Consider the following 25,900-nt stretch of genomic DNA (forward strand, 5'->3'; position numbering starts at 1 on the left):
CTATAAATAAAGACAGGCCTATATTATCTAATGTGATCTGACTGTTCTTTGAAGATAATAACAAGCAATTTGAAGAGATAGCGCTGCTGTTTCTAGCAAGTCAAGCAACCACAGTTTAAATTTCAAAGTTATCTCCCATGACTTTCTGTACCAGAATTAGAGTTGTTTTGTTTTTTCCCCACCAGAAGTGTAATTAAAATTAAATTTTTCAGTGCCCACTGCATTAAGTAAATCAATAGTGACTTCACTCAAATTCAGTATGGTTAGATGCTGAAACATTGGCTTCTCTGAAAAATGGAGTGTATTGAAATAAACAAACACATTATTCTTTGCAGAACAATGAGGATGATGATGATGATGGTGGTGGTGATGATGATACTTTTGCATATAAAATATATCAATAAATATTCATTTGTATTTGAAAAGCAATTCATTTGAGTTTAAATAGAGGAAAAACGGCTCAAATTTCCGAAATGAGTCTTTTAATAGATGTAAAAGAATAAGACAATAAGAAAGACAAATATCAAGGCACTTGGTAATCCCCATCAACACTAAGGGAGCACCATCAACCTAAAATAACAGCAATGATGAATTGTTTCTGGAAACAAAATTCAGAAATTAATATTTTCTTTTATAAATAGATTTAAAAGGTAAAATTCATTATCTAGTTTGAAATATCATACAACTCAAAACATTATTTTTTACTGGAAATCTATTGGGTAAAGAAAGATAACATAAAATAACTACATATTTTTTTTTTAAAACATTTTGTTTCAGTATTAAAAAATTATAAAAATTTAAAGCTACAGATCATTATAAAAGACACTTTTAGGAAAGGGAACCATATTTACATACACACACACATGTATGTACACATATATATACATACAAACACACATGCATGTGTGCATATATATATATATATATATATATATATATATATATATATATATATATATATAATACACACACTATCACAAGCAGATGCAGTTTTGGTTTTGTCTTTTTCTTGAAGATGTGCTTTAAAGTTTACTTTGAATTAGAGAAAATGCATAATTTTTTTTTTTTAATTTGAGGTAAATAAACCTTATGCTAATACAGCTAACACCTGAATTATTTAATCTGTAAGATAATTAAATATTAGATCTATCTCAATAATATATATATATATATATATACCAAACAAATCAGCAAGATTAAAGCTCACAAACTGAAATAGAATTTGCTTTCTGCCATCTAAAATTCAAATGCCTTTATTAACAATATTGAAAAAGATTGCAAGCCAACTTCCTAAGAACTGATTGTGGTAAACATTCATTAATCAGCAGCAACGTTATTCCAAGCTCACATAATTATTTCTGATGCCATAAACACTAACAGGGGAGGGATGAATAAAAAAAAAATACAACCGGAACCATAACTGTACATCAAAAGACAAACAGAAAGAACAAACCAAAACTATAACAGTATATGCAAAGACAAATATAGGAGTAATGACTCCGATTTTTAACAGTATACCTTAGACATATTTTTATATATATTTAATCAAATTTAATACCAGTGGGACATAAGGCCTTGAATAATGATTGCCATTTATTCTCATCTTGTATCATATATTGTGCTTCACCATCTGAGAGATTTATCTCGATCAATGTGGCTTTTATTATTTCTGTCAAATGCTCTTTGGGCAACTGGGTTTGCTTTTTCCTGGTGGACTCTATATCACAATGTTGTTTTTAGTATGTTATAAGATGCATTTTAAGCTTGTATAAGCCAAAGCAGACATCTAATCTATAGACAGTTGATCTGCCAAAGCCTTTAAAGATACTGGTTAACCAGCCATAAAAAAACAATCCAACTAAAAATAAAAAATAATATCAATACGTCCCCCTCTACACAGACACACAACCACACACACCATGAGAAGACATTTTCTTACAAGTGCTTGCAGCTGGAATATTTTATGTACCTTATAGATATATATATACATACATACATACTTATGTATATACATTCATAGATACAGGAACTTTACATATGTACATATGTGTATGTATATAATGTGCAGGTACACAGTGAAGTGCATGGTATTAGGAAGGGCATCCAGCCATAGGAAACATGTCAAAAGGGAACATACAAGCATGATGTGGTCCCTGACCCATCTATGAGGGCAGTAACTCCGAATGAGAACATGACAGTCTATGACAACCAACTCAAACCATGCCAGCATGGAAGAGTGCGTTTAACCCTTTGGCATTTAAACCAGCCATATCCAGCCAAATTTTCAACCTGTTTTACGTTCAAACCAGCCAGATCTGGCCTCTCACTCCAACCCTACAATGTCATAAAAATAAACAATCACATCATCAAAATTTTGAAGCTACGAGATAATGCATGATTAATTCAAAACAATGAATAAATAAGCATTACATTTGACAGAGTAATCTGAATGCTAAAGGGTTAAAAAGGATAAGGATATAAATACATGCGCACACACACACACACTTAGATAAATGTACCACACACATATATATATATATATATATATATAAATACAAGAACCTATACACACACAGGCATTATATTATACATATAAAGACACACTCATAAACACACATTTTTGTATCAGCTTATGTGCATAGTCTGCATGACCGTACATACATTTTACATAATGAGTCTGACTAAGCTTCCTGAGATGAAAACAACTGTCTCACTGAAGACATTAACCTCTGAAATGCCAACAAAACACTAAAAGTTTTTTTTGACAGCAAAATGAAACAAATTCTATTAGAAACTGGACAATAAAACCATTCAAACTTGAATTGTTAATAACTCAGATGTACATAAAATGACAGGGAGTGATATTTTCCAATAGCAAACAACCATAATCCATGTATAGAGGAACAGAACATAATTTCCACAAAACATAACATAGGTAAATATAAAACTTGAAAAAAATATATTGAAATTAAGTTATTCCCAAATAACATAGAGAAACAGTATAAAAATCAACAACAGCTGAGTTCACCTGTATCAGCAATTCTGATAAAAATCAATGCCAAAAGGAAAGCCTAATATTCATGTTATGCCAGAATTAGTTTTATTTTCAACTCAGAAATAAACTATTAATTATATTGAGTTATTAACTAAGTTTGAAAAAAAAATTACAAAATAGTTTGATACACAATTTTCTTTCTTTTTTTAATTTGAATTTAAATGAGGTGTATTAATTCATTATAGAAAGCTTTGATTGATGTCAATGGTAAATTTCAAATGTAGGAAGATGTTAAGTATGATACACATCAATAATACGTTGCCCAATGTACAGAAGAACATTCTCAGCAAATACATATCCATATTATTTACAATTTCTTGCAAAATCATCTCTTATAAAGATAGCCAAGTGTCTTGAGAAAGAAAAGAAGAAGCTAGGTTTTTAAAGAAACTTTTTTATCACCCAAAATGCATTTTGGTTTTCAGAAAAGTATATAAAAAATAATAACAAAAGAAAAAAAAAATGTATTTTTACAAACTTATAAACAGAAAAATTGTTTTAAGTATACTTGCAGTTTTCAAACAGTTTAATAGGGGAAGGAAAATATATAATAACTATTTGATAACTAAAATAATAAACCTTAAATTATAAAATTACCATTTTAGCTTCATTTGAATTATCTTCTTTACATAATTGTTTGCTAACTTAACATTCAGATTTTAGCACTTTATTTATATTTGTTTTCTAATTATATAAATTTACATAAACCAACTTATAATTTCTTTTCAGATTGTTATGTCATATATAATAATAATAATAATAATAATAATAATAATAATAATAATAATAATAATAATAATAATAATAATAAATAAAGTATATAATTTTTAGCTTGAAGTGATAGCTGCATGATAACCTTATATATTTGTATTAGTCCATCCATGAAGAATGAGGTACTAAACATATTCCTTCCCCTAAGTCCCTGCAACATAGGTGGGAGCAGTGAATGGAAATGTGATAGAAGGAAATACAAAGAACACCGCATAAAAAGAGAAAGGTTGGTACAGCAGCTTTGGTGACAGTAGACAACTTGTAAATCACTGCAGAAATGGATACTTTCCAGGAGATAAACAAGAAAACATTTTGTTCTATTATACACTTTTACTATTACGAATTAATAAAATGATTTCTTTTGCATAAAAACTTGTCAGGCTCTTTTTGTTTTTTTTTTTTTTACAGGTTTTTTGTTCAGGATTCTTCTTTTTTTAAATAGTTTTCTCTTTGTTAATCGTAGACAAGAAGGATAATAGTAAACATGACAGCAGTGGGAGTATTTGAAGCAATATTCTCAAGATAGATGAATAAAGCTTGAAAGAGGGTGAAGGCTAATGAAAATTCAGAAATCATTTCCATCAAATTCTTTCCAACAAGAGGTGTCCTTTGTAGCAAGAGAAGAGAGAGAAGATAGAAAACGATGAGAAGCCAATGATTTAGAAATCTAATGGATACATAAATGCTTTCACAAGATATAATTTTTCAGAATCTTGTTTATATATAGGGTGTTTCTTATAATGCTCTATCATATCATCAAGTGATGAGAAAGTCTGCTGTCCAATCTGATATACTCCATCGTTTACTTGGACACGGAAATGCTTGTTCCGACCAGGAGCTTTCAAAACAACAGTATAATGTCCAACCTAAAATGAGAAGAAAAAGAAAATCAAATTAACAAAGAAAAGTCAGCTTTATTACACTTAAACATAACTCAACTTTAAATACTTAATCATTTACACATGACAAATTTTTGTTGTTCTCCGACATGATAAATCATCATCATTTAACATCCACTTTTCCATGCTTGCATGGGTCAGATGGAATTTACTGAGGCAGATTTTCTATGGCTGAATGCCTTTCCTATCACCAACCCACACCTGTTTCCAAGCAAGGTAATATTTTCTCATGGCCAGGCATGTTTTTTTCATGTGGAAGACTGGAAACAAACAACATAACTTGTATGTTGGTGATGCTCAATTACAATCTTTATATGACATTAGACAGTGTGACTCCATTTCAGTCATGACTGACCCTGAGATTGCACCTAGAAAGTTACCTTCTGAGGCACAAGTCCAGGTAAGGTTGTTTATGGAAGACCTGCAGTCGCCCATGCATACCAGCCTGCCCTTTCCACATCACCAGTGTTATCCAAGGGAAAGGCAAAGGCCAATACAGCTTGGCATCTTCTTATTCGGTATATACATGGTGAAAAAGCATCATATACAGTATTACACCACATAGGAAAATAATTCAATATTTGAGGAAATAATATGGATTCCCTTTTTGACAACTAATCAAATAAGGTGCACAGTCTAGTAATCAGGGCATTGCACTCATGATCATAAAATCATAATTTTGATTCTTAAATTAGACCAGTGGTTCCCAAACCATACGCCACAGGATATAATTAGGTGTGCCTCAAGAAAGTAAGATTATATTTCAAAGTATGAAAAATACAAACTGAAATTCACTAGAAAGTTCATATATAAATGTCAAAGTGGCAAAAAAAAAACTAAATACTAAGTTCTAAACTAAGAATGAGAGGTGCTTGTGTCATTCAATTCATTTAGGCTAATTATGGTATGACTGTTACTCAATTTTGAATCTGAAATTTCATGAGGATAAGAACTAAATTAGCATCAATCTATCCTCGAAATTGAGGTCTTATGGACATAGTGCACGACTGTTTCAGTTTATTTTGGTCTTAGCCTCAACAGTTTTTGTTTCAATAATAAATGTGAAAAATAAACTATTGAACTAAAATATACGATGTTGAACTAAATCTTTTAATACGTTCTCACGTATTGCGGCTGTATATCAATTTCTTTCATTCATATAGTGGTGAGAATTTTAATCTTTTCAATTAATTTTGAAAGGTTTCTCAAAAGAGTCCGATATGTGACACTTTTCCCAGCTCACTGGTTACCTGTCTCAGTTTGACTGTTAGTAATCTGCGCTCTATGTGCGAGACAATTCATATTAACAGACTAAATTACTCGTAAAATGGAAAAGTTTACTAAGAGGAAACATAACCGTGATGATTATGAATCTGAAAGTGAACATTCGTCAAAAGCAACTAAGTGTAGTGATAATAATGCGAAAGCTCAACCCAATCATAAATATTGCAATAGCTGTTTAAAGCTTGGGTTTCACTGAACTGACAACAAGGATCAATCTCTTCCACTGTGTGTTGTTTGTGGTGAAAAGATGTCTAACAAAGGCATATTGCCCAGCAAGTTGAAAAAAACATTTTACAACCAAACACTCAAATCTTCAATGTAAAGATCTGAATTATTTCCAAGGACTGCTAGAACAGCAATCTAAACAAAGAAATTATTTCGAAAAAAAGGACGAATGCTTCTGAAAAGGCTCAAGTTGCATCTATTGGGATAGCCAAAATGATTGCACTACAAACGAAATCACATACTTTAACCAAGTTGATTATCTTACCCGCTTGTAGAAAGATGGTTAAAACCATGTTAGGTAATGAAGCCGGGCAAAAAATAAGCAAGATTCCACTCTCAAATAATACAATCCATAGGAGAATTATGGATTTATCTGCTGATATGGAGGAAAATGTACAGAACAAACTTCAGAACTCAGAATTTACTCTACAGGTTCATGAATCAACTGACATTAGCATCAAAGCACAATTACTTACATCTATTCGCTTTATTGATGGTAACCAAATCATAAATCAGTTCTTTTGTTGCAAAGAAATGCCACTCACTACAAGAGGTCAAGATATTTTTGACATTTTATCTGTCTACCTCGAAAAATGGATTTTATCCTGGAATTCATGTGTTGGAATATGTACCGATGGGGCACCATCTATGATGGGCTCTATTAAAGGTTTTGTATCACTCATACAACTACAAAATCCTAATGTCATACGTACTCATTGCTTCCTACATAAGGAGGTACTAGTTTCAAAAACAATACGAGTTGAGTTAAAGCAAGTATTAAACCAAGTTGTTGAAATGGTTAATTATATTACAAGTAGGCCATTGAAGTGTTGCTTATTTGAACAAATTTGTATTGATATGGATTCCCAGCATAAGTGCTTACTTTTACACACAAAAGTCAGATGGCTCTCAAAAGATAAGGTGCTATGTCTCATACATGAGCTCCAGAAGGAATTGCATGCATTTTTTTAAAGAAGTAAAACATGAACACTTCTTGGAATATCTGCAATGTGAATTTTGAGTTTCCAAGCTGAAATATTTAACAGGAGTATTTGCACAACTTAATAACGTCAACACAATTATGTAAGGTAGAGATGAAAACATTCTCACTTCAACAGTTAAGCTGGTTTCATTTAAAAAGTAAGTTGTAAAGATACAGCTGAAGGTGGTAACTTTGAAATGTTTCCATTAATACATAAAAGCTGCATAAAAGAAATAACTCCTGTTGTATTTAAACATTCGACAAATCTGGAAGAAAACAAACTTTTATTTTCCATAATTGAACACAGAAGAGTATGATTGGGTTCGAAATCCCTTCATTAAATTCCAACCAATATTGGTCTGAAAATATGTGAAGAGGAGGAACTGACATCTATATCCAGTGATCGCAGGCTTAAATTCAAGTATGCTGAGTTACCTATTGATATATTTTGGAGAATACCCCTCAGTAGCAAAGAAAGCTTTATCCATTTTGATGCAGTTTTCTACATCATATTTATGTGGGTTACGATTTTCAACCCTCAATAACATCAAATGCAAAAAAAAGAATGAGGCTCCATTGCATCGAAAAGGAACTGAGGGTTTGTCTTTCTCAAATACATCCCAATATTGGAAACCTTTCCAAAAAACATCAAGTGCATGTTTCTCATTGATAACTTTGCTTCAAATATTGAATGAAGAGCAAGTATGTGCACTTTTTCTGTATTTTTAATTATCTATATATTACTTTATAGCTTACTAGCAGTATAACCCGACGTTGTCCAGGTGTGACTTATTACGCCATCTACGATAAGTCTTGCTAGGTGAAAATCAACTAAAAAAGAAAGCCTTACAATGAAAAAACCCTTATGATGTAAATATGTTCATAATTCAAAAGACGAAATTAATAGGGAAAGTCTGAAGGCTGTTTTGTGTAACATTATTAAGTGTACATAAATTTCATCTGTCTAATTGGCTATAGAAATGCTTGTGCAAAACAACTTTTTGCGCTGCCTTGATTATACATAGCAGGGTAATTCCTTTTTGCAGGAGGTAGGACGGCAATTTCTGATGAAGCAATTGCTGGCGATCTGTTGCTACACAGTTCTGCCAGAATTCTATCAGATTGGGCAGTAGATGATGATGCACCGTTTTGCATTATGTTCAAAGCAGCTTCTGGAATGTGGTGAATTGCTGCAGTCTGTTGGCGTCTTTTTAAACCGGTTGCTTTCTTTCCCCAGCAAGCTCTCTTGTTTGGAGGCATAATCTATATACATATTAAACAGAACAACAAAAGTTATAACAGATAGGAGGGTCAGTAGTTTTCACATTTCGGTGATTTTTCAGATTAACACCCGCACGATTACGTAACCCTAACCCTAAAACCATAACCGTAAGACTAACACTCATCGTAACCCTAAAACCGTAACCCTAACACCCTAATGAAAATCGTGTGGGTGTTAATCTGAATAATAATAATAATGACCTCTGCAGATCAAACTCCCAACCCACAACTAAGTCTTAAGTGTATATATATATATATATATATGGGCAACACACACACACATACACACTAAATAAAAAAATGTTAGTAAGTACAGAACTTCAGCATTATATATTAAGATGGGCAACACACACACACACACACACACACTAAATAAAAAAAAATGACAGGTATTTGTATGTATGTGTGTATTAATGTGTATTCTGTGTTTATATATGGTAGTAAGTAAATGCGTTTTAAGAAAGATATTAAAAAAATTCAGTTTGTAAGGAATAAATGTTTGACTGTCGATCGTATTTGGAAGAGAATGACATATTTGTATGTATGAGTGTGTGAGTTCAAATTCCGCCGAAGTTGACTTTGCCTTTCATCCTTTCGGGGTCTAAAAAATAAGTACCAGTTGAACACAGGGGTCAATATAATCGACTATTCTCCACCTGCCCAAAGCCGCCGTTGTGGGAAAAATTTAAAATAATAATACTAATAAATAAATAATAATAAATAATAATGACCTCTGCCGATCAAACTCCCAACCCACAACTAAGTCTTAAGCGTATATATATATATATATATATATATATATATATATATATATATATATATATATATATATATATATATATATATATATATATATATGGGCAACACACACACTAAATAAAAAAGATGTTAGTAAGTAAAAGTGTTTTAAAAAAAGATTGTTAAATTTTCAGATTAACATCCATACGATTTTCACTACAGTGTTAGGGCTAGGGTTTGTTAGGGTTAGGTAGGTAATGATGTGGGTGTTAATCTCAAGATTTACGAAAAGATTTTGAAAAAAAACTCACAGTTTGTAGGGAATAAATGTTTGTAAATCGTATTTGAGAAAGATGTCTCGATGGTGAAGGACGGTGTTAGAAATGGAAAGTAAACTTACAATTCCCACCAAATTGGAAAAAGGTCATTGGTAACCATAGGTACATATATATGTGTGTATTTACGTATGATTGGTAGTGTGTCTGTTTATTTGACTCTCACTCTCCTTCGTTTCTCTGTCTTTTTTTCTTGGATCGTTCGTAAACGTTCATAAGAGAAAGTAGCAATTGAAACGATGTGTAAGAGGAATAGAAATAGTTAATTTTAGAGGGGCAAAGTAATTTTGTATGTAGTTTTAGTATCTGTCAGAGTATCGAAATGTGATTGTTTCAGTTTTGATCTTTTTGTATTTGTTGTTGGATTGATCGTAAATGTTCATAAGAGAAAGTAGGAGTTGAAAGGATTTGTATTAGAAAGAGGAAATTAGATTTTATTAGGGAGAAAATGTTTACTGCTGTAGTTTTATGGATTTTATTCATTATTAGGAAATTTTGGGAGTGAAAAAATGATGCAGTGACCTAACAAATTGTATTTAGAATATTAATTGCGATTGTTTAATCGAAGAAATTTGGAATTGTGTAAATGTATGAATTTTAAACATACACACACACAGAGAAAATTTGCCTTTTATAGTATAGATGCTATGCTAATATGTATAAAAACCCTTTTGAATAAATTTTAGAATTTATGTACAAAGTGCGCCAAAATAATTTGACTACTTGTAAGGTGTGCCGGGAGTTAAAAAAGTTTGGGAACCACTGGACTAGACAGTACACTGTGTTCTTGCAGAGAGACATAGCTTAGTGGTTAGAGTGTTGGACACATGATCATAAGATTGTGGTTTCAATTCCTGGACCAGGTAATGCCTTGTGCTCATGAGCAAAACATTTCATTTCACATGGCTCCAGTCCACTCAGTGGACAAAAATGAGTAATCCTGTGATGGACTGGTGTTCTGTCCAGTGGGGAAAGGACATGTCACAGAAACCAAGAAACTGGCCCTATGAGTATATATATGATTCAGGAAGGAAGGAGCTATTGTGTTCTTAAGTAAAGCACTTTCCAATCTACTCAGCTACAAATGAGTTCCAGCAAGAATTGGGAAGTTAAAACTGCAACAGATAGGTGTCCCATTCAGTGGGCAGTGTTGTAATCTCAGTCACTTTATACAGCATAGAAACCAGGTTAAACTCTGCCTTTATGAGTTCTAGGACTCATAAAGACCTAACCAAATGTATGAGCTATATTGATTTTTACCATTCAGATCTTAAAACATAAATGCATTTTCCAGAGTACGAATTAATATAAAATAAAGTTCAATAATTCAGAATAGTTGATAATATTGTCCAATTTGTTTGTTTGTCCTTTTAAGCAGTTAAATTCATCACTATTGGATTATAACAAAGTATTAAGATGAATTTAGAGTATATGCTGCCCACCCCCTCTACAAATAAAAACAATATGCATGTTCAGTGAGAGAAAATTACATAAATTGTGTCTTGCACAGATACATCAGCTCATTGTAACACTGTCAGTGGTTCAACACAATAACCTTTCAATAGTTCTTTAAACTCAATCTGGTACATAAAAACAAAATCTCTTGGCTATACAAATTGGTCAAAGTCGTTACTGAGATGAAAAGGATTCTTGTAGCTAAAGAGTTGGTTTTACAGAGTAATGCAGATTTCACAGTTCATAACAACAGGGAAGTTTCTGAAGCTAAAAGACAATGGTTGATTTGTATTTGTTTAAATTGTTATATTCCACAACATTATTTCATTAAGGACACTGACATTAATAAACCAGCCGAGATTATTATAGATTATCTCAAATCAAAATAAACTGCAGAAAATTAGAATCATGGAAAAGCTTCAAGTTTTCTATTTTGACATTGGCCAAAAACTGAAAAGAACATTTACTTACCTAATGCTGAAAATACTTCATAATATTGCTAATGATCATATGTAAACAAAAGAGAAGACTACGTCCCAAAGTTGACTGGCACTCTGTCAACTATAAGTGTTCCATTTGACCCAATCAATGGAAGTCTGTTCTCTAATGTGCAAGTGGTTGAGTATTCCACAGACACGTATACCCTTAACTGGCTATCAATATATCACAAGTCTAACAGGAACTGTACACTAACAACTTAGTAAAATGATAATTTAGAATTCTATTTGCAAACATGTTTAAGAAATAAAATTATACTCTTTGAAGCAAAACAATACAATCAAAAGCTAATAACAATATGATATGAGAGCTGAAGGCACTCAATTCTGTTCCGTAGTTCCAGCAGCTGGAATTGTCTAAGATGAAAACTGACTAATCTGGTGGGCAAATTTCTCAAACTGCCAAATAAACTACAATTAACAATTATGCTGTAAGTTTTTCAAAAGGAATATTTCAAGAACAATCTCTGTCATTCTATTTGTATTAATAATAAATGTAATCCCCTTTCTCTTACAATGATTCAGAAATAGAACAAAAATTAGAATCCATAATCCTTTTGCAGATGGTAATATTTGCATTACAGATTTCCTTGTGTCTAAATTTAAAGCTACAAACATAGGTATGGAATGTAACCAGATCAAATAAAGAAAACAAATTAAAAGTGGTTTAACCCTTTAGCATCCAGATTACACTCTCCCAGTGGTTGATATTGAAAAGGGCATTCAGCCATAGAAAACCATGCCAAACCAGACTGGAGTCTGGTGCAGCCTTCCAGCTTACCAGCTCTGGTCAAACCTTCCAACCCATACCAGCATGGACAATGGACGTTAAATGAAACCATAGAAAACCATGCCAAACCAGACTGAAGTCTGGTGCAGCTTTCCAGCTTACCAGCCCTTCCAACCCATGCTAGCATGGACAAAGAACATTAAATGGTGACGATTACTCTGTCAAATGTAATGCTTATTTATTCATCTTGTTTTGAGTTAACCATGCATTACTTAGTAGCTTCAAGTTTTCAATGATGTAATTGCTTATTTTTAGATTGACATTGTAGGATAGGTGTGAGAGGCCAAATCTGGGCACTTTGAACATAAAATAGATAGAATATTTGTGCCAGATATGGCCTGTTTAAATGCTAAAGGGTTAAACAATACTTAGATCTTCAAACAAGATTAAATTAGATTGAGAATAAAATGTTTAAAAGATTAAGGGTGGAAATATGATCAGATTCTCAAAAAAATATTAAATAATTATATGTAAATCCAGAAATGCTAGACAGACCTATCTGAACATTAATCTAGAAAAGAAATAATCCGTCTAATAACAAAATATTACATATTTCAGAAATTCAACAATTTTAGTAACATTGACAAGAGTAGCCTCTCTTAGACCAATAACTAAATCATATTTTGAAAAATAACTTATAATATACGAATGAGATTTGTCTTTCAAGGTAGTAATGTAGAGAATGTTCGTCAAGAAAAGTAAACTACGCCATTTTGTACAAACATAACCGGCAGGTGTTCCAGATAGTAAGATATTTATTTCAAATGCTACTGCAACAGGTAACAACAATTTCAATTAAAATGACAGCTCAAAAAATTAACAATATTAATGATATAGGAAGTATCCACCTTTTCAATGTAATAAAGAATATTGAATTGGATTCTTAAATAGTAAAGTGCTCTGCCAAATACAAGTACAAGAGATCACGTGCAGTTGAACTCTTTTTGTTTTTTTTTTTTAATCAAATTACGTTACAGTTGCAAGAAAAGAGAACTCATCCAGGTAATAATCAGATATTTCTTTTTAATATACATCTATTTTTTATGATAACATGGGTCAGCTTTATTAAATAATATTTTTGCATATTGTTATGACAATTGTTTTCACAATTAGGTATCTTCCTTTCTTGTCACTAAAAACTCAACTATGAAGTAAAAGTGAAGCTTGATGTCAACCAAGAAGAATGAGAAAAATCAATCAATCTATATCAAGGAAATAGTATGGTGTAACACTCTAGTTTGTGAATAGCATATAGCAAAAACCCTCAAAGTCGCAACAAATACTAAGGCTCTCAAACTGATTATCTTTCATATAAAACATTGCCAAAACTACATCACAAAGACCAAGGCTCTTCTTTGAAACCAGGAAATACTCCGCTCTGTCAGTTGCTAACTCATTACAAACCTCAAGTAAAATCCATAAGGTGTTGACTCCATCTATGGTACAGTGTTGCTACAAAGCAACATCCTCGACCAAATCTAAAAGATCATGGATGAGACATGATCACATGATCAAATCTAAAAGAAAGCCAGCTGACTGACTAACAAAGATTCAATCACTGGCTCATGTATGCATTCTGTGTTATCTCAGCTACAATGGTCTCTGCTCATCTGAACTATTTCCATATCCTTTACAGCTGGGGCCACTTCTTTCAAACACAAAACCATAGACATTTTAAAGGGACATCTACAGTAATCTCACCATTCTTGGAGAACTCTCAACTAGCTGTCATATGAAAAATAAACAAACATATATGTAGCTGAACATTCAAGCAAGGATCCATGGACCCAGCACACTCTAATCACCCTTCTGCTGTGGTATGTTTTGTAGAGCCATTGCAATGAAACTGTCTGAGTATGTTGCAAACATTTAATTGTTCAGTTTGATCGTGTATGACTGGAGGTAGATGTCGAGTGCTCAAGCAATGCATTGTAGATTGATTCTTCAGAATGTATTAAGAAAAGCTACCAATCGGTACAGAGTACGGGCCTAATAAGAATATTAGTATTGCAGACATTTTACCACAAACTTCAGATTTATTGTTTGTTTCTGTCAAATAGTAATGAAAGCAATTTCAGTATAGTGTTATCTTGGTATCCCCTGAGTGTAGAACAATGAATTAGTATGTGATTAAAAATGATGCTACAAGGAGTTTAAGTATTTTAGTTTTATTCTTTGTGATTAGAATCTTGTGTGTGCAACTTGTTATGGAGAACTTTGTTTTAAACTGTCTGTAGTCTATTATGGTTTCTGAGTGAAAAATAGCAACCATGGAAAGAAAAATAAACAGAAATATACAGTAATATCTCACTTTACAAAGATCCGCTTTGTGACATACCTGGTTCGCAAGTATTAATGAGTTTTATTTTCTGTTTATGAGTTTTTACTTTATGAGCATTCACCAGGAATTAGTTAACTTATATATCGAGGCATTATTGTAATTATGAATAACAATTTAATATAAAACTTCAGTGGAATGGCAAGATAGCCAGCATCTAAGTCAATTTTATAGAAGTTCCAGCTCGAGTCATTAATGAAGCCAGTGAATGTTCACAAAGTCATTCATTATTTTACTATTTGAGTTATGAAGTTCACTATGTAAATAATTTTGTTGTTATTCACACAGCAAACTTGTGAAATATTACCTGAAGTGGATAGGGGGCCATGATGCAGGCCACCCATCTCACTACACAGGAAAGAAGGGATTTTTTTTTAGCCTTCCTCACACGGGACAAACCCTCGAATGCTAAAAACAAAACAATACCAACACTACACTGTAAGATATACACAAAACCAAAGTTGATCATTTGTTCAGTGTGCAAAATGACGAAGACATTGATAGCCTGTCCAACCTATGTCAGCATGGAAGAATGAACATAAAATGATGATAGTCTCAAAAATTTTTTTTTTTTTTTTTAGGGGAGAATTGTTAACAATTGTTGTAATGTGGAGTATATTTTGGGGGTTTTTTTTTAGTGAAGTGATGAATTTGTTATGACTTAATCAGGTCATTTAAATAAATTTGATTAAAATATGGTTAAACATTTATTTATTATAGTAGTTGTTTAGTTGTATCAAGAAGAAATAATAATTTAGTGTGAGAGAGAAGAAAAGAAAGAGAGCAAACATCCAGACTAGAAGATACTTCAGAACTGAAGTATGCCAGAGTTATTTCACCCAAATAAACAAAATACTGAAATATTGTAAATAATCAGTTAATTACGAAGTAAGTATAAAATAATTAATGGATAATTGGTTTTCAAAATAACATTGTCAGTCAAAACAATAAAGATAATAAATAACAATACTTACTGTAGATTCACTATCTCGAATCAGGAAGTCCCCATCTTCAGCGTGTTTTGTAAGCATTTCTTCACACTGGGTCCGTGTTATTTTCCCAAAATACCACTCTTTATCAGCTAGAGGTCCCGATAAATGCTGTGGTTTATGATTAGGCATGCCGACCACACTGAGTGAGGATGCATTAGAAAGACTACTAGCTGACTGAGAGTGTGGAGTACATGAGCTGTCATTGGTTGCAGTATCATATTCAATATCATCTACTGATTGAACATAATTACGTGGTACAAGACCTAAATGGTCAAACTTGTTCCGTGCTTTCCACCAATCAGGATCCTCAATAGGTTTTTCAACAATTAATAAACGGTCCCCTTTTTCAAAGCTAAGTTCTTCTTGATTTGAACGTTTAAAAGTATATAAAGCTGTAACAACTTCTATCCCTTCCATTGCACCAAAATCCACACGAGGAGGTGCTAAGTCAGAGGGTTGTTCCAACTCAACGTAGTTGGATGGAAACCACCCATATTCTTCATTATCTTTTCGGCCACGCCACCATCCATCAATAGATTTTTGCATGACTATCACCTTCTCAGATTTTGTTAATGATATTTCATCAGGACGCTGTGCTTGATAACCATATTTGACAATTGCCGGTACATGTTCACAAATCTGGATATCAGCACCTCCTGGACTTTTTTGGTCAAGTGCCGCAACTCCATTTCTTGAAGCCTGGTAGCTGGCAGCTGGACATTTGTTCTTTTTCCTAGTGAGTAAACTAGAGAAGAAGGAAGGCTTTGATTTTTTGACATAATTTGATGGTACAAAGCCAGATTTGCTTTGCATATTTTGTACTTTCCACCATTCTTTACTGTCGTCAAGAAGACGTAGCTTCTCATTCTTCTTAATGTCCAACTCTTGGCTATTTTCAGCCTTATAATCATATTTTGCAATGACTATCACCTCCTCCGCCATCTTTGGACCATATAACAGACCATCTGAGGAATAAAAGAGAAAAATAATTTAGACAAAGAAACACATACATACATTATATACATATATACATATATATATATATATATTGTAATACTGGGGTAGTCAGATAAATTCACTTTTTTTGTCTTTTTTGCCACACTGCTAAGTTATAGGAACATAAACATACCAACACTGATTGTCAAGTGGTGGTGGGGGATAAACACAGACACAAATATATATATATATATATATATATATATATCTTTTGAAAGCTCCATAACAAATAGGCTTAAAAGCTGAAGTCTAACTTAATACTTAAAATGTATTTTAGGCTTTGATTGATATAGATAGATAGATAGATACCTTTATTAGCCATGCAGAGCTGAACACAGAGGGGACAATACAAAGTAGAACTTTTCTTTTCAAAAGAAAGAAATGAAAAAAAACAATCAAAAGGAATCAAAAGCGTTTGTGATATGAAAACAGCAAAAAAAGGGCGGCGTAAAAATGTAAAAAAGGTTTATCCGTGGAAAGAAAAGCCCAAAGAAAAGACCACGGTAACCTCAGAGCGCTTTGCTCTCATATGTTACTTTCCCTGCCTCTCTCACTCTCTCTTTTGGATTTACAGGATCATGTTTAAAGTGGTTTCATCATTTACACGTACCATCTTTGCTACATTCACCCACCTTTTATTGAAACTTTTATGAGACAAAACTTCTCTCTCTATTCTCACCTTTCCTTTCAAGTGGTACTTGAAAAAGTTGATGAACGATTGGCCAGAGAGGAAAGTGCTTGTCTCTAAACCTTTCGCACGAGTCCACCATACACATTCTTTCACCATAGCCACCAGTACAATGAAAACTGCCTTGCCTTCCTGGTTAAAGGAAGGTGGCGGGGCAATATTCACGATAGACTCAGCCGATAACCGAACTCGTGCCACACCTAACAGCAGCCATTCAACATAAGCCCACAGGTCTGAAATGGTTGCACACTGCACGAGTGCAGTGCAGAACAGTTTCGTCGCTCTGATCGCATGTCGAGCAAGTCAGTCCGGTGTATCTCAACCGTACCTGTAGAGCTTATCTTGAACAGGCAATGCTTCCCAATAGCACTGCCAGGGATCGCTGGTGATTGTCCATAGGTCCAGGCCCAAAAATTGTCCTGAAGAGGTGGGTCAGGTGTTCCCCATCAATGCCCAGATTCTTCCCAAGAAAGTTGTCGCACCTCCCCTCCACTAATCCTCTATAGAACGCCTTCGTAGAATTGAAGTCGCACAAGTTTGGTCCCGGACGGCAGAGTTGATTGAGAGCAAGGCAGCACTCACAGTGCCATTCGCCTAACCGCGGTCTCTGTTTGATTCATGACCAAAGAGATGAGCTACGAGAAAGTGTGCCTCACAAACAGCGTCTATGAAGCACCAGAGATGTCGCAGTCTCAGCACATGTAGCACATCATCAACCACAGCATACCCAGCCCTCCATTTAGTGGGTATTGACAATAAATGGATTGCCTAACCATCAGAGCACTTCCCTTCTACAAAAAGCGAAAGAGCATGCATTCCGGTTTGGTGACGGTAGGGGGTTGGGACAAGGCACAACGGTCAGGTGGTAATAGATGACGGATGCGATGTACGTGTTCGCCACCTCCACCCAACCTTTTAGGGGTAGCTTTCTCTCGGCCCATTGCTGGGTGAGAGTACCCACCCTACTCATTATCTCATCCTAGTTCTTCTCCATTTGGAGGTCTGGTCCAAACCAAACCCCGAGAAGTTTAACCGGCCCATCAGTCCAGTGTCCCACAACGGAGATGCTGCTAGACAGCATGGGCCTGCCTCTCCAGGTGCCAAGCCACAAGCCCACCGACTTCTCCAAGTTAATTTTCACTCCCGTACCACTTCGTATTCTTTTAGTGTCTCGCTAACCAGGTCGATATGCCTGTGGCTCAACACTATGATGGTGATGTCATCTGCGTATGCAGACACACCTCTCCCACATCCCAGTTCTCGTGGGATGCCCCTCAACGTCACCAGCTTCCACAGTAGTGGCTCTAAAGTCAATATGTACAGAAGCGACAAGAGGCAGCATCCTTAACGGACAAATATATTTTTAAAACATTATTTTACATGAGATGCCCTTCCTGTTGCTAACCCTTACCTGTTTTTCAAAGGGATCCCTTATTTTACACATGTTTGAGGTTGCAAAGCAAGTGGACAATTTGTGGGCAAGTGAAGCAGCAACAACAACACTGTTCATAATGACTTGTGTAAAAAGTCAGATATAAACAAACACATACATAAATAATGGGTTTCTTTCAGTTTCTGTGTACCAAATTCACTTATAAGACTCTGATTGGCTCAAAGCTACAGTAGAAGACATTTGCCCCAGCTGCACACAGTAGGACTGAACTCAGAGAAATCTGGGTTGTTGCAATGTTTTTGCCATTGTACCTTTTAACCTTCTCTGGATGCCTATTGTATACAGAAACATTCTTGGAATTTCAAACCAAACAATTTATTAATAAGGGTAAATTGTTTTTATTCCATCTGTCTATACCAGAATTATCAGGAGTATTCTACTATCAGTTATCTTCCTGCTTGTGATATCACTTGCTCATTCTGCTTGAAACAGACTGACCCAGCTACAACATTCACTGTTCAACAATGAAAGCAGTTGCTGATATCAGTGAACAACAATTAAGCAGTTCTAAGTAAACAGTATTAAACAAAAGTCTCAACTTCGCAACAACAGTCAATTGGGTTCCATATTTAGATATGATAATCCCAATAAAGAAGATAGGTTTGAAAATACATAAGACACAGGGCTGATGAGTTGAAATGGAAAGAGAAACAACCACAGGAAAAAGCCAAACCTCCCAAACCAAATATCAGAAAAGAGGAAAAATAGTTATAAAAAATTCTAGAATGATACAAGAATATCAGACAAAGACAACAGTGGTAATGGATAGATAGGAATACTCAGAAATTGACAAGCCTAGTTGGGAAGGTAGCAACTGCAAGTTAAAGAAGGATTCAACAAGTGATAACCAAAAGAAAGCTGTCACAAAACCTGAAAAAGAACAAGAATCAGTTTAGATTGAATGAATACAGACAGTTGAATCAACATTACAGTAGGCTACAACATATCTACAGTTTCCCAAAAATTCTCTAAGTCAATATTCCACTAAGACCAACAGTCAGTTGTCAGCACAGCATGTCATCACTGAGCAGATCCTTTGTAGATATAATCAACACCCTAATGGGTAAGTTTCAATCTTCTATAAAGAATTCTATTCATTTTATAGACTCAAAAATATTCTCATTCATTCTCACAGAATGATTAATTTGGATGTGGTAAGTGTATTCAAGATTCTTACTAATGAGCCACTACCAGTTGTTATTAGAGATCAAAACTGGAATTGGATCCTTCAGTTGGAGAATGTAGCAGTATCATGACATAATCGGATGAAAATGTTGCATTGACATTCTGTGTACAAACATACTTCCAATTGGTGCCTATCCTAATATTGACAGTAAGAAGGCTTAGCTATTGGTTCATCATCCCCAGTGATGGCAAACATATTCATGGAATGCTTTAAAGAGACGTCTTTAAAAACAACCTGACTTAAGCCAACCAGGAGGATAAGATATACAAATGACATCTTCGTACTTTGGTCATCTGAGAAAGAAGTACAACTACTGCTGGACCATGGCAAGTCAATAAAACCTTCAGTTCAGTACGCAACTAGAAAAGAAAAGGGCAATAAGCTAGCCTTCTGGAATGTGCTCATAACTTGCACAAAGTATGTATATTGCAAACTCAAATTCATGGACAATATTTGCACTTTGGTTCCTACCTTCTGTACAACATGTGAAAAGATTGTCCTTAGCCTATAATATTGAGAAAAACTCAAAAGTGGAGAGCCAGACACATGCCAAAATGAGATGATCAGGAATTACAATAATATTCTAGAGTAACAACTGCTCTGTGAGCATAGCAGGTGCTACACAGTGGGACTGATCCCAAGACCATATGGTTGGGAAGGAAGCTTTTTAACCACAATGACACACTGGCACTATTAGACTACAAATCATAGCCATCTCTGATTATGCCGGTCCTATCTGACCCTACAATCTTTCTGCAATACACTGTAAAGGACATACGATAAATACAAGCTGTTCACATTTCACACTCAGAGCACACCTACACAATATAAAAGTAAAATACTCAAAATAGCAACTGCCTGGACATATCAAGGATGCAGGGGTTTTTTTTTGTTTTTGTTTTTTTTGCTACAGCAAGCAAACTCAGCCCACACAATTCCTGCCATATGTTCAATCACTCTCAAACACAGGAACATCTGCTCCAGAAAACTAACTAGTCCAACACCATCCTAAAATCACTATCTTGCCTGCTTTAATCCAGATAAACACAAGAATAGCACTTACATCATCAGTAACCTCATCACCTCTCTGTCACTGTGTTGGGATGTACATCGGAAATAAGTGCAGAACAACAACTGAAATACTCCAACCAGTCCATTTTAAGCACAACAACTGAAATACTCCAACCAGTCCATTTTAAGCAAACTCAGTTGTGGTTATTATGAGAACCTACTGCACAAAGGAGCAGACTGGATAATGAAGGAAACAGCACCCCCAGAATGTTACATTGCACTTCTTAGTGATACAAAACTGCATGTTATTGTGCATTGTGTGGCCCTCAGTCAACAGAAACATTAATGTATGTGGTGGACTAGATTCAGAGAATGCAATAAGAGATTCAACAGACTGCTTAAGTGCCACTGGTCTACTTGATCAGGGCTGACCAGTGCTACACACCAACAAGTTATGGTCTAAATTCATGAATGCGAAATGACTAAATAAAACTTGTAGTCAAAAAGGAGAGTGTCATAAAATATAAATGGCATTATGATTGACAAAAGAAGACAGTAAAAAACTGAAGCCATTTTCACTAAGAATGGACAGGTTTTTTTAGCTAAGTTATAACCCCTTCAGGTAGATGGCCCTGCTCAGTATGTAGAAAAGGAGTAGGTAGTAACTCTATAAGATGTACCCGGTGCAAGCTATGGACACATAAGAGGTGCAGCAACATCAAAGGCAGGTTAACTAGCAAGTTAGTTTTTGTTTGTGGCAGATGTTCAGGTGCAATAAAGACTGCAAACAAACAGGAAACAACTTCTATCTCATTCCAGGGTGAAAAACTAGAGGTAGTCGATAGCTTCCGCTATCTGGGCGACCAAGTTAGTAGTGGGGGTGGGTGCGCTGAAAGTGTAGCTGCTAGAATAAGAATAGCCTGGGCAAAGTTTAGAGAGCTCTTACCCCTGCTGGCGACAAAGGGACTCTCACTCAGAGTAAAAGGCAGACTGTATGACGCATGCGTACGAACAACCATGCTACATGGCAGTGAAACATGGGCTGTAACTGCTGAGGACATACGTAAGCTCGCAAGGAATGAAGCCAGTATGCTCCGTTGGATGTGTAATGTCAATGTGAATACCCGTCAGAGTGTAAGTATCTTGAGAGAAAAGCTGAACATTAGAAGCATCAGTTGTGGCGTGCAAGAGAGACGATTGCGCTGGTATGGACATGTGGTGAGAATGGAGGAGGATAGCTGCGTGAAAAAGTGCCACACCCTAACAGTTGAGGGAACCCGTGGAAGAGGTAGGCCCAGGAAGACCTGGGCTGAGGTGGTGAGGCAAGACCTTCGTACATTGGGCCTCACCGAGGCGATGACTACGGACCGAGACCTTTGGAAATGGGCTGTGCGTGAGAAGACCCGGCAAGCCAAGTAAGATCGTTGCCAGTGCCCCTGGACTGGTTCTTGTGCGGGTGGCACATGAGATGCACCATTTTGAGCGTGGCCGTTGCCAGTACCGCCTGACTGGCTCCTGTAGGATTTTCGAGCGAGATCGTTGCCAGTGCCCCTGGACTGGCTTGTGCGGGTGGCACATAAAAGACACCATTTCGAGCGTGGCCGTTTTCGTGCGGGTGACACGTAAAAGCACCCACTACACTCTCTGAGTGGTTGGCGTTAGGAAGGGCATCCAGCTGTAGAAACTCTGCCAAATCAGACTGGAGCCTGGTGTTGCCATCCGGTTTCACCAGTCCTCAGTCAAATCGTCCAACCCATGCTAGCATGGAAAGCGGACGTTAAACGATGATGATGATGATGATGATGATGATGTCAGCCATTGATAAGCATCAAAGATAAAAAAAAAAGCCATGAGGTCAAAGAGAAGGAAAGTGCATATATATAAGAGGAGTGGTGAATGATATATGCATACAGAGAGGACAGAAAAGCAAAGTGCATATATGTGCACACATACATTATATATATATATATATATATATATATATATATATATAAACACATACATGCACAAAATAAGTGATTTTTATTGTTAACGTTTCTGCAGGATTATGAAACAAATATTTACCACAGCTCTATAAACAGGAACTTGCCAAAACCCAATGGAAATGCATTGTAAAATGGAACTGGGAACTATAAAAGAAACAAAGAATTATATTTTAAAATCATTAAAAGAAAAACAAAAGTTGAATTTAACATGTTAGGAAAAAAATCTTCCTGGATAAGATTTAACAAGATTACTATTATATTTATTCCCATCTGTCTCATTCACATATAAGATGTACCTCTAATTTAGTGTTAAATCTTGGTACAAAATCTTTCACCACCATAGTTTTGGCTTTGCTCCCATATGTAAGTCACACCTCAGTTTTTTTCAGTTAAAATCAAGTATAAAATACAACTTATACACAAGTAAACACTGTAACATGGATATAGGTAATTATATTGCATGAGTTTCCAACAAGGCTCTAAGATAACAAATGACAAATTTCATATGAGACTATTATCAAGTGGTGGACAAAGTCTAGGGAAAAAAAATAAAAAGTCCCACATTGTATTTGGTTGTGTTGCTATGGTACTGGATAACATCCTCCTGGGTCATACATTCAAATTTGCTTCTTCTATATTTCTGTATTGTCTTAGTTCACTTAGCTGTCAAGAACAGACATTACATTATCTGAGAATCTTACCAATGATAGACTAATGTTTTATCAAAGGGAGATTTTCTTTATCTACATTATACCATTAAAATATAGCTATGTACCAACCCCTAAAAGTCCTATATCTTGCAATCAGATAAGCAATAAGAAAACAAAGACTGAATAAAAGGTTCTATTTACAGAGTTAAAAAATTAGTCAAGATCAAAAATACATTCATCTCTATCTTTGGAAATTTGTGTGTGTGCATATATATATATATACTGTGAAGTAATTTAAATCTATCAACTCATACAAGTTTCTCTACACAAGTGAATTTGTTTTATCAAATCAATAAAGGAATTTTAGGAAAATTCAATAATAAAATAGCTGAAGAGGCCTGAATGCAACTAAATTTAAGATGTTAATTTGTGGCAGGTGAGGGTTTCAAAAGGGAAAAAATAATTATAGAAACAGCTACATAGAATATTTAAAATGGATCAGTTCAGTTAAGCCCAAAAAGAGTAGTAAGATACCAGTGAGACAAGGCAGAGACAATCAACACTGCAATTGTAACAAATCCATTGTGGTCAAGAACTAAAAGGCCTTTGGTTGATCTGATATGATGGAGGATGTAAAGTGTTGGAAAGAGGGAAACAACAGCACAGATATATATATATATATAAGAGGAGTGGTGAATGATATATGCCTATAAGAGGAGTGGTGAATGATATATATACATACGGAGAGGACAGAAAAGCAAAGTGCATATATATATATGATGTCTGTATTTATATATATATATATAACGTAGAGTTAGAATAGAAGCAGCTGATGAATAATTCCAAGTGGCTTTCTGTTTTCCTAGGTGTTCATTCCGTTGTCTGTAGTTCATTGTTCTAACGTCCTGTACCCTGATATGCATCTATATACACATGTAGATGAAAGTATATACATATATGTGTGTATACATGCATATATATTTTTTGTATTATATATCATCATCATCATCGTTTAACGTCCGCTTTCCATGCTAGCATGGGTTGGACTATTTGACTGAGGACTGGTGAAACTGGATGGTAACACCAGGCTCCATATATATATATATATATATATATATATATATATATATATATATATATATGATGTCTGTGTCAGTAATGTGATGTATGATAGCAGAAGATAGGCACTGAAAGTTGATTAACATAAACAACTATAGAAGAAATGAGCTGTATACCACTGGTCACACTAGATGAGCAGCATGAAATTATCATCCTCTTCATCACTGGTTTAATGTCTGTTTTTTATAAAACTACCATAACACAGGCTTATAAACTAGATGAATAAAACTGAAGAGAAATTATTAACAAAATGCAGTGAATTAGAAGTTATGCAAAATAGACAAGCATTACAAAATTGCCTGTGATAAAGTAATCAGATCATAGTTTAACAGGTTACATCTATAGATAGAACTTTACTAAACCTATTAAATTTTATAAAAACTTGTTCAGTCTTCTCTAAAATAGATTGTAAAAATATTTTGTAACTATATCCTTGATATAATGTCAGATTGATCATTTTCCCAGCATATCTAAAATAATCATCTTTACTTTACACATCTTTATCAAAGTGACTAAGATAGGGTTTAAAGTGGGTTCTGGTTTGAGAGAGAGGGGGGGGGACAGAGAGGAGAGAGAGAGAGACAGAGAGACAGAGAGAGAGACAGAGAGAGAGACAGAGAGACAGAGAGAGAGACAGAGAGACAGAGAGAGAGACAGAGAGACAGAGAGAGAGACAGAGAGACAGAGAGAGAGACAGAGAGACAGAGAGAGAGACAGAGAGACAGAGAGAGAGACAGAGAGAGGGAGCCAACTAATGCTACAAGTGTCATATGTATGCTTCACTACAGATGATTGATACTATGAACTAAAAACAAACAAATTGAAATCAATCATGGAAACAATTTATTGTAACACAATAATTATCAAACTAATAATTAATTACATGAATTAGTTAAGATTTTCAAAATGATATAAGAGGCACAAATTAAATTAGGCTAAAAAGACAGATTCAATGAAGAGATCCAAACCATGTAGTAGCTTCTTACCAAGTAACCGCTTTACTGATTACATTTGAGAAAAAAACTATGAATTGTGGCTGTATGGTAAGAAACTTGCTTCCCAACCACAAGGTTCCAAGTTCAGTCCCATTGCATGGCACCTTGGGCAAGTGTTTTCTGCAATAGCCTCAGGCTGACCAAAGCTTTGGGAGAGGATTTGATAGATGGAAAC

General features: G+C 34.7%; 1 protein-coding gene across 3 annotated transcripts in view; it reads right to left on the reverse strand.

Moving 5' to 3' along the window:
• Nucleotides 1-465: 465 nt before the first annotated feature.
• Nucleotides 466-25,900, reverse strand: part of LOC106874504 (SH2/SH3 adapter protein dreadlocks) — a 93,425-nt gene continuing 67,990 nt past the window's right edge. For 2 of the 3 annotated variants that reach the window (XM_014922249.3, XM_089352936.1), the window contains 3 exons: nucleotides 23,041-23,105; nucleotides 15,625-16,607; nucleotides 466-4,692 (listed from right to left, as the gene is read on the reverse strand). In XM_014922249.3, coding sequence (XP_014777735.1) covers nucleotides 4,486-4,692; nucleotides 15,625-16,584 — 1,167 coding nt within the window. In that variant the 5' untranslated portion in view covers nucleotides 16,585-16,607; nucleotides 23,041-23,105 and the 3' untranslated portion in view covers nucleotides 466-4,485. The remainder of the gene's footprint in view (nucleotides 4,693-15,624; nucleotides 16,608-23,040; nucleotides 23,106-25,900) is intronic. The other variant, XM_014922252.3, reaches the window with a different exon arrangement.

Source organism: Octopus bimaculoides, chromosome 5, assembly GCF_046866305.1.
Source record: "Octopus bimaculoides isolate indiv1 chromosome 5, ASM4686630v1, whole genome shotgun sequence".
Classification (NCBI taxonomy): Eukaryota; Metazoa; Mollusca; class Cephalopoda; order Octopoda; family Octopodidae; genus Octopus; species Octopus bimaculoides.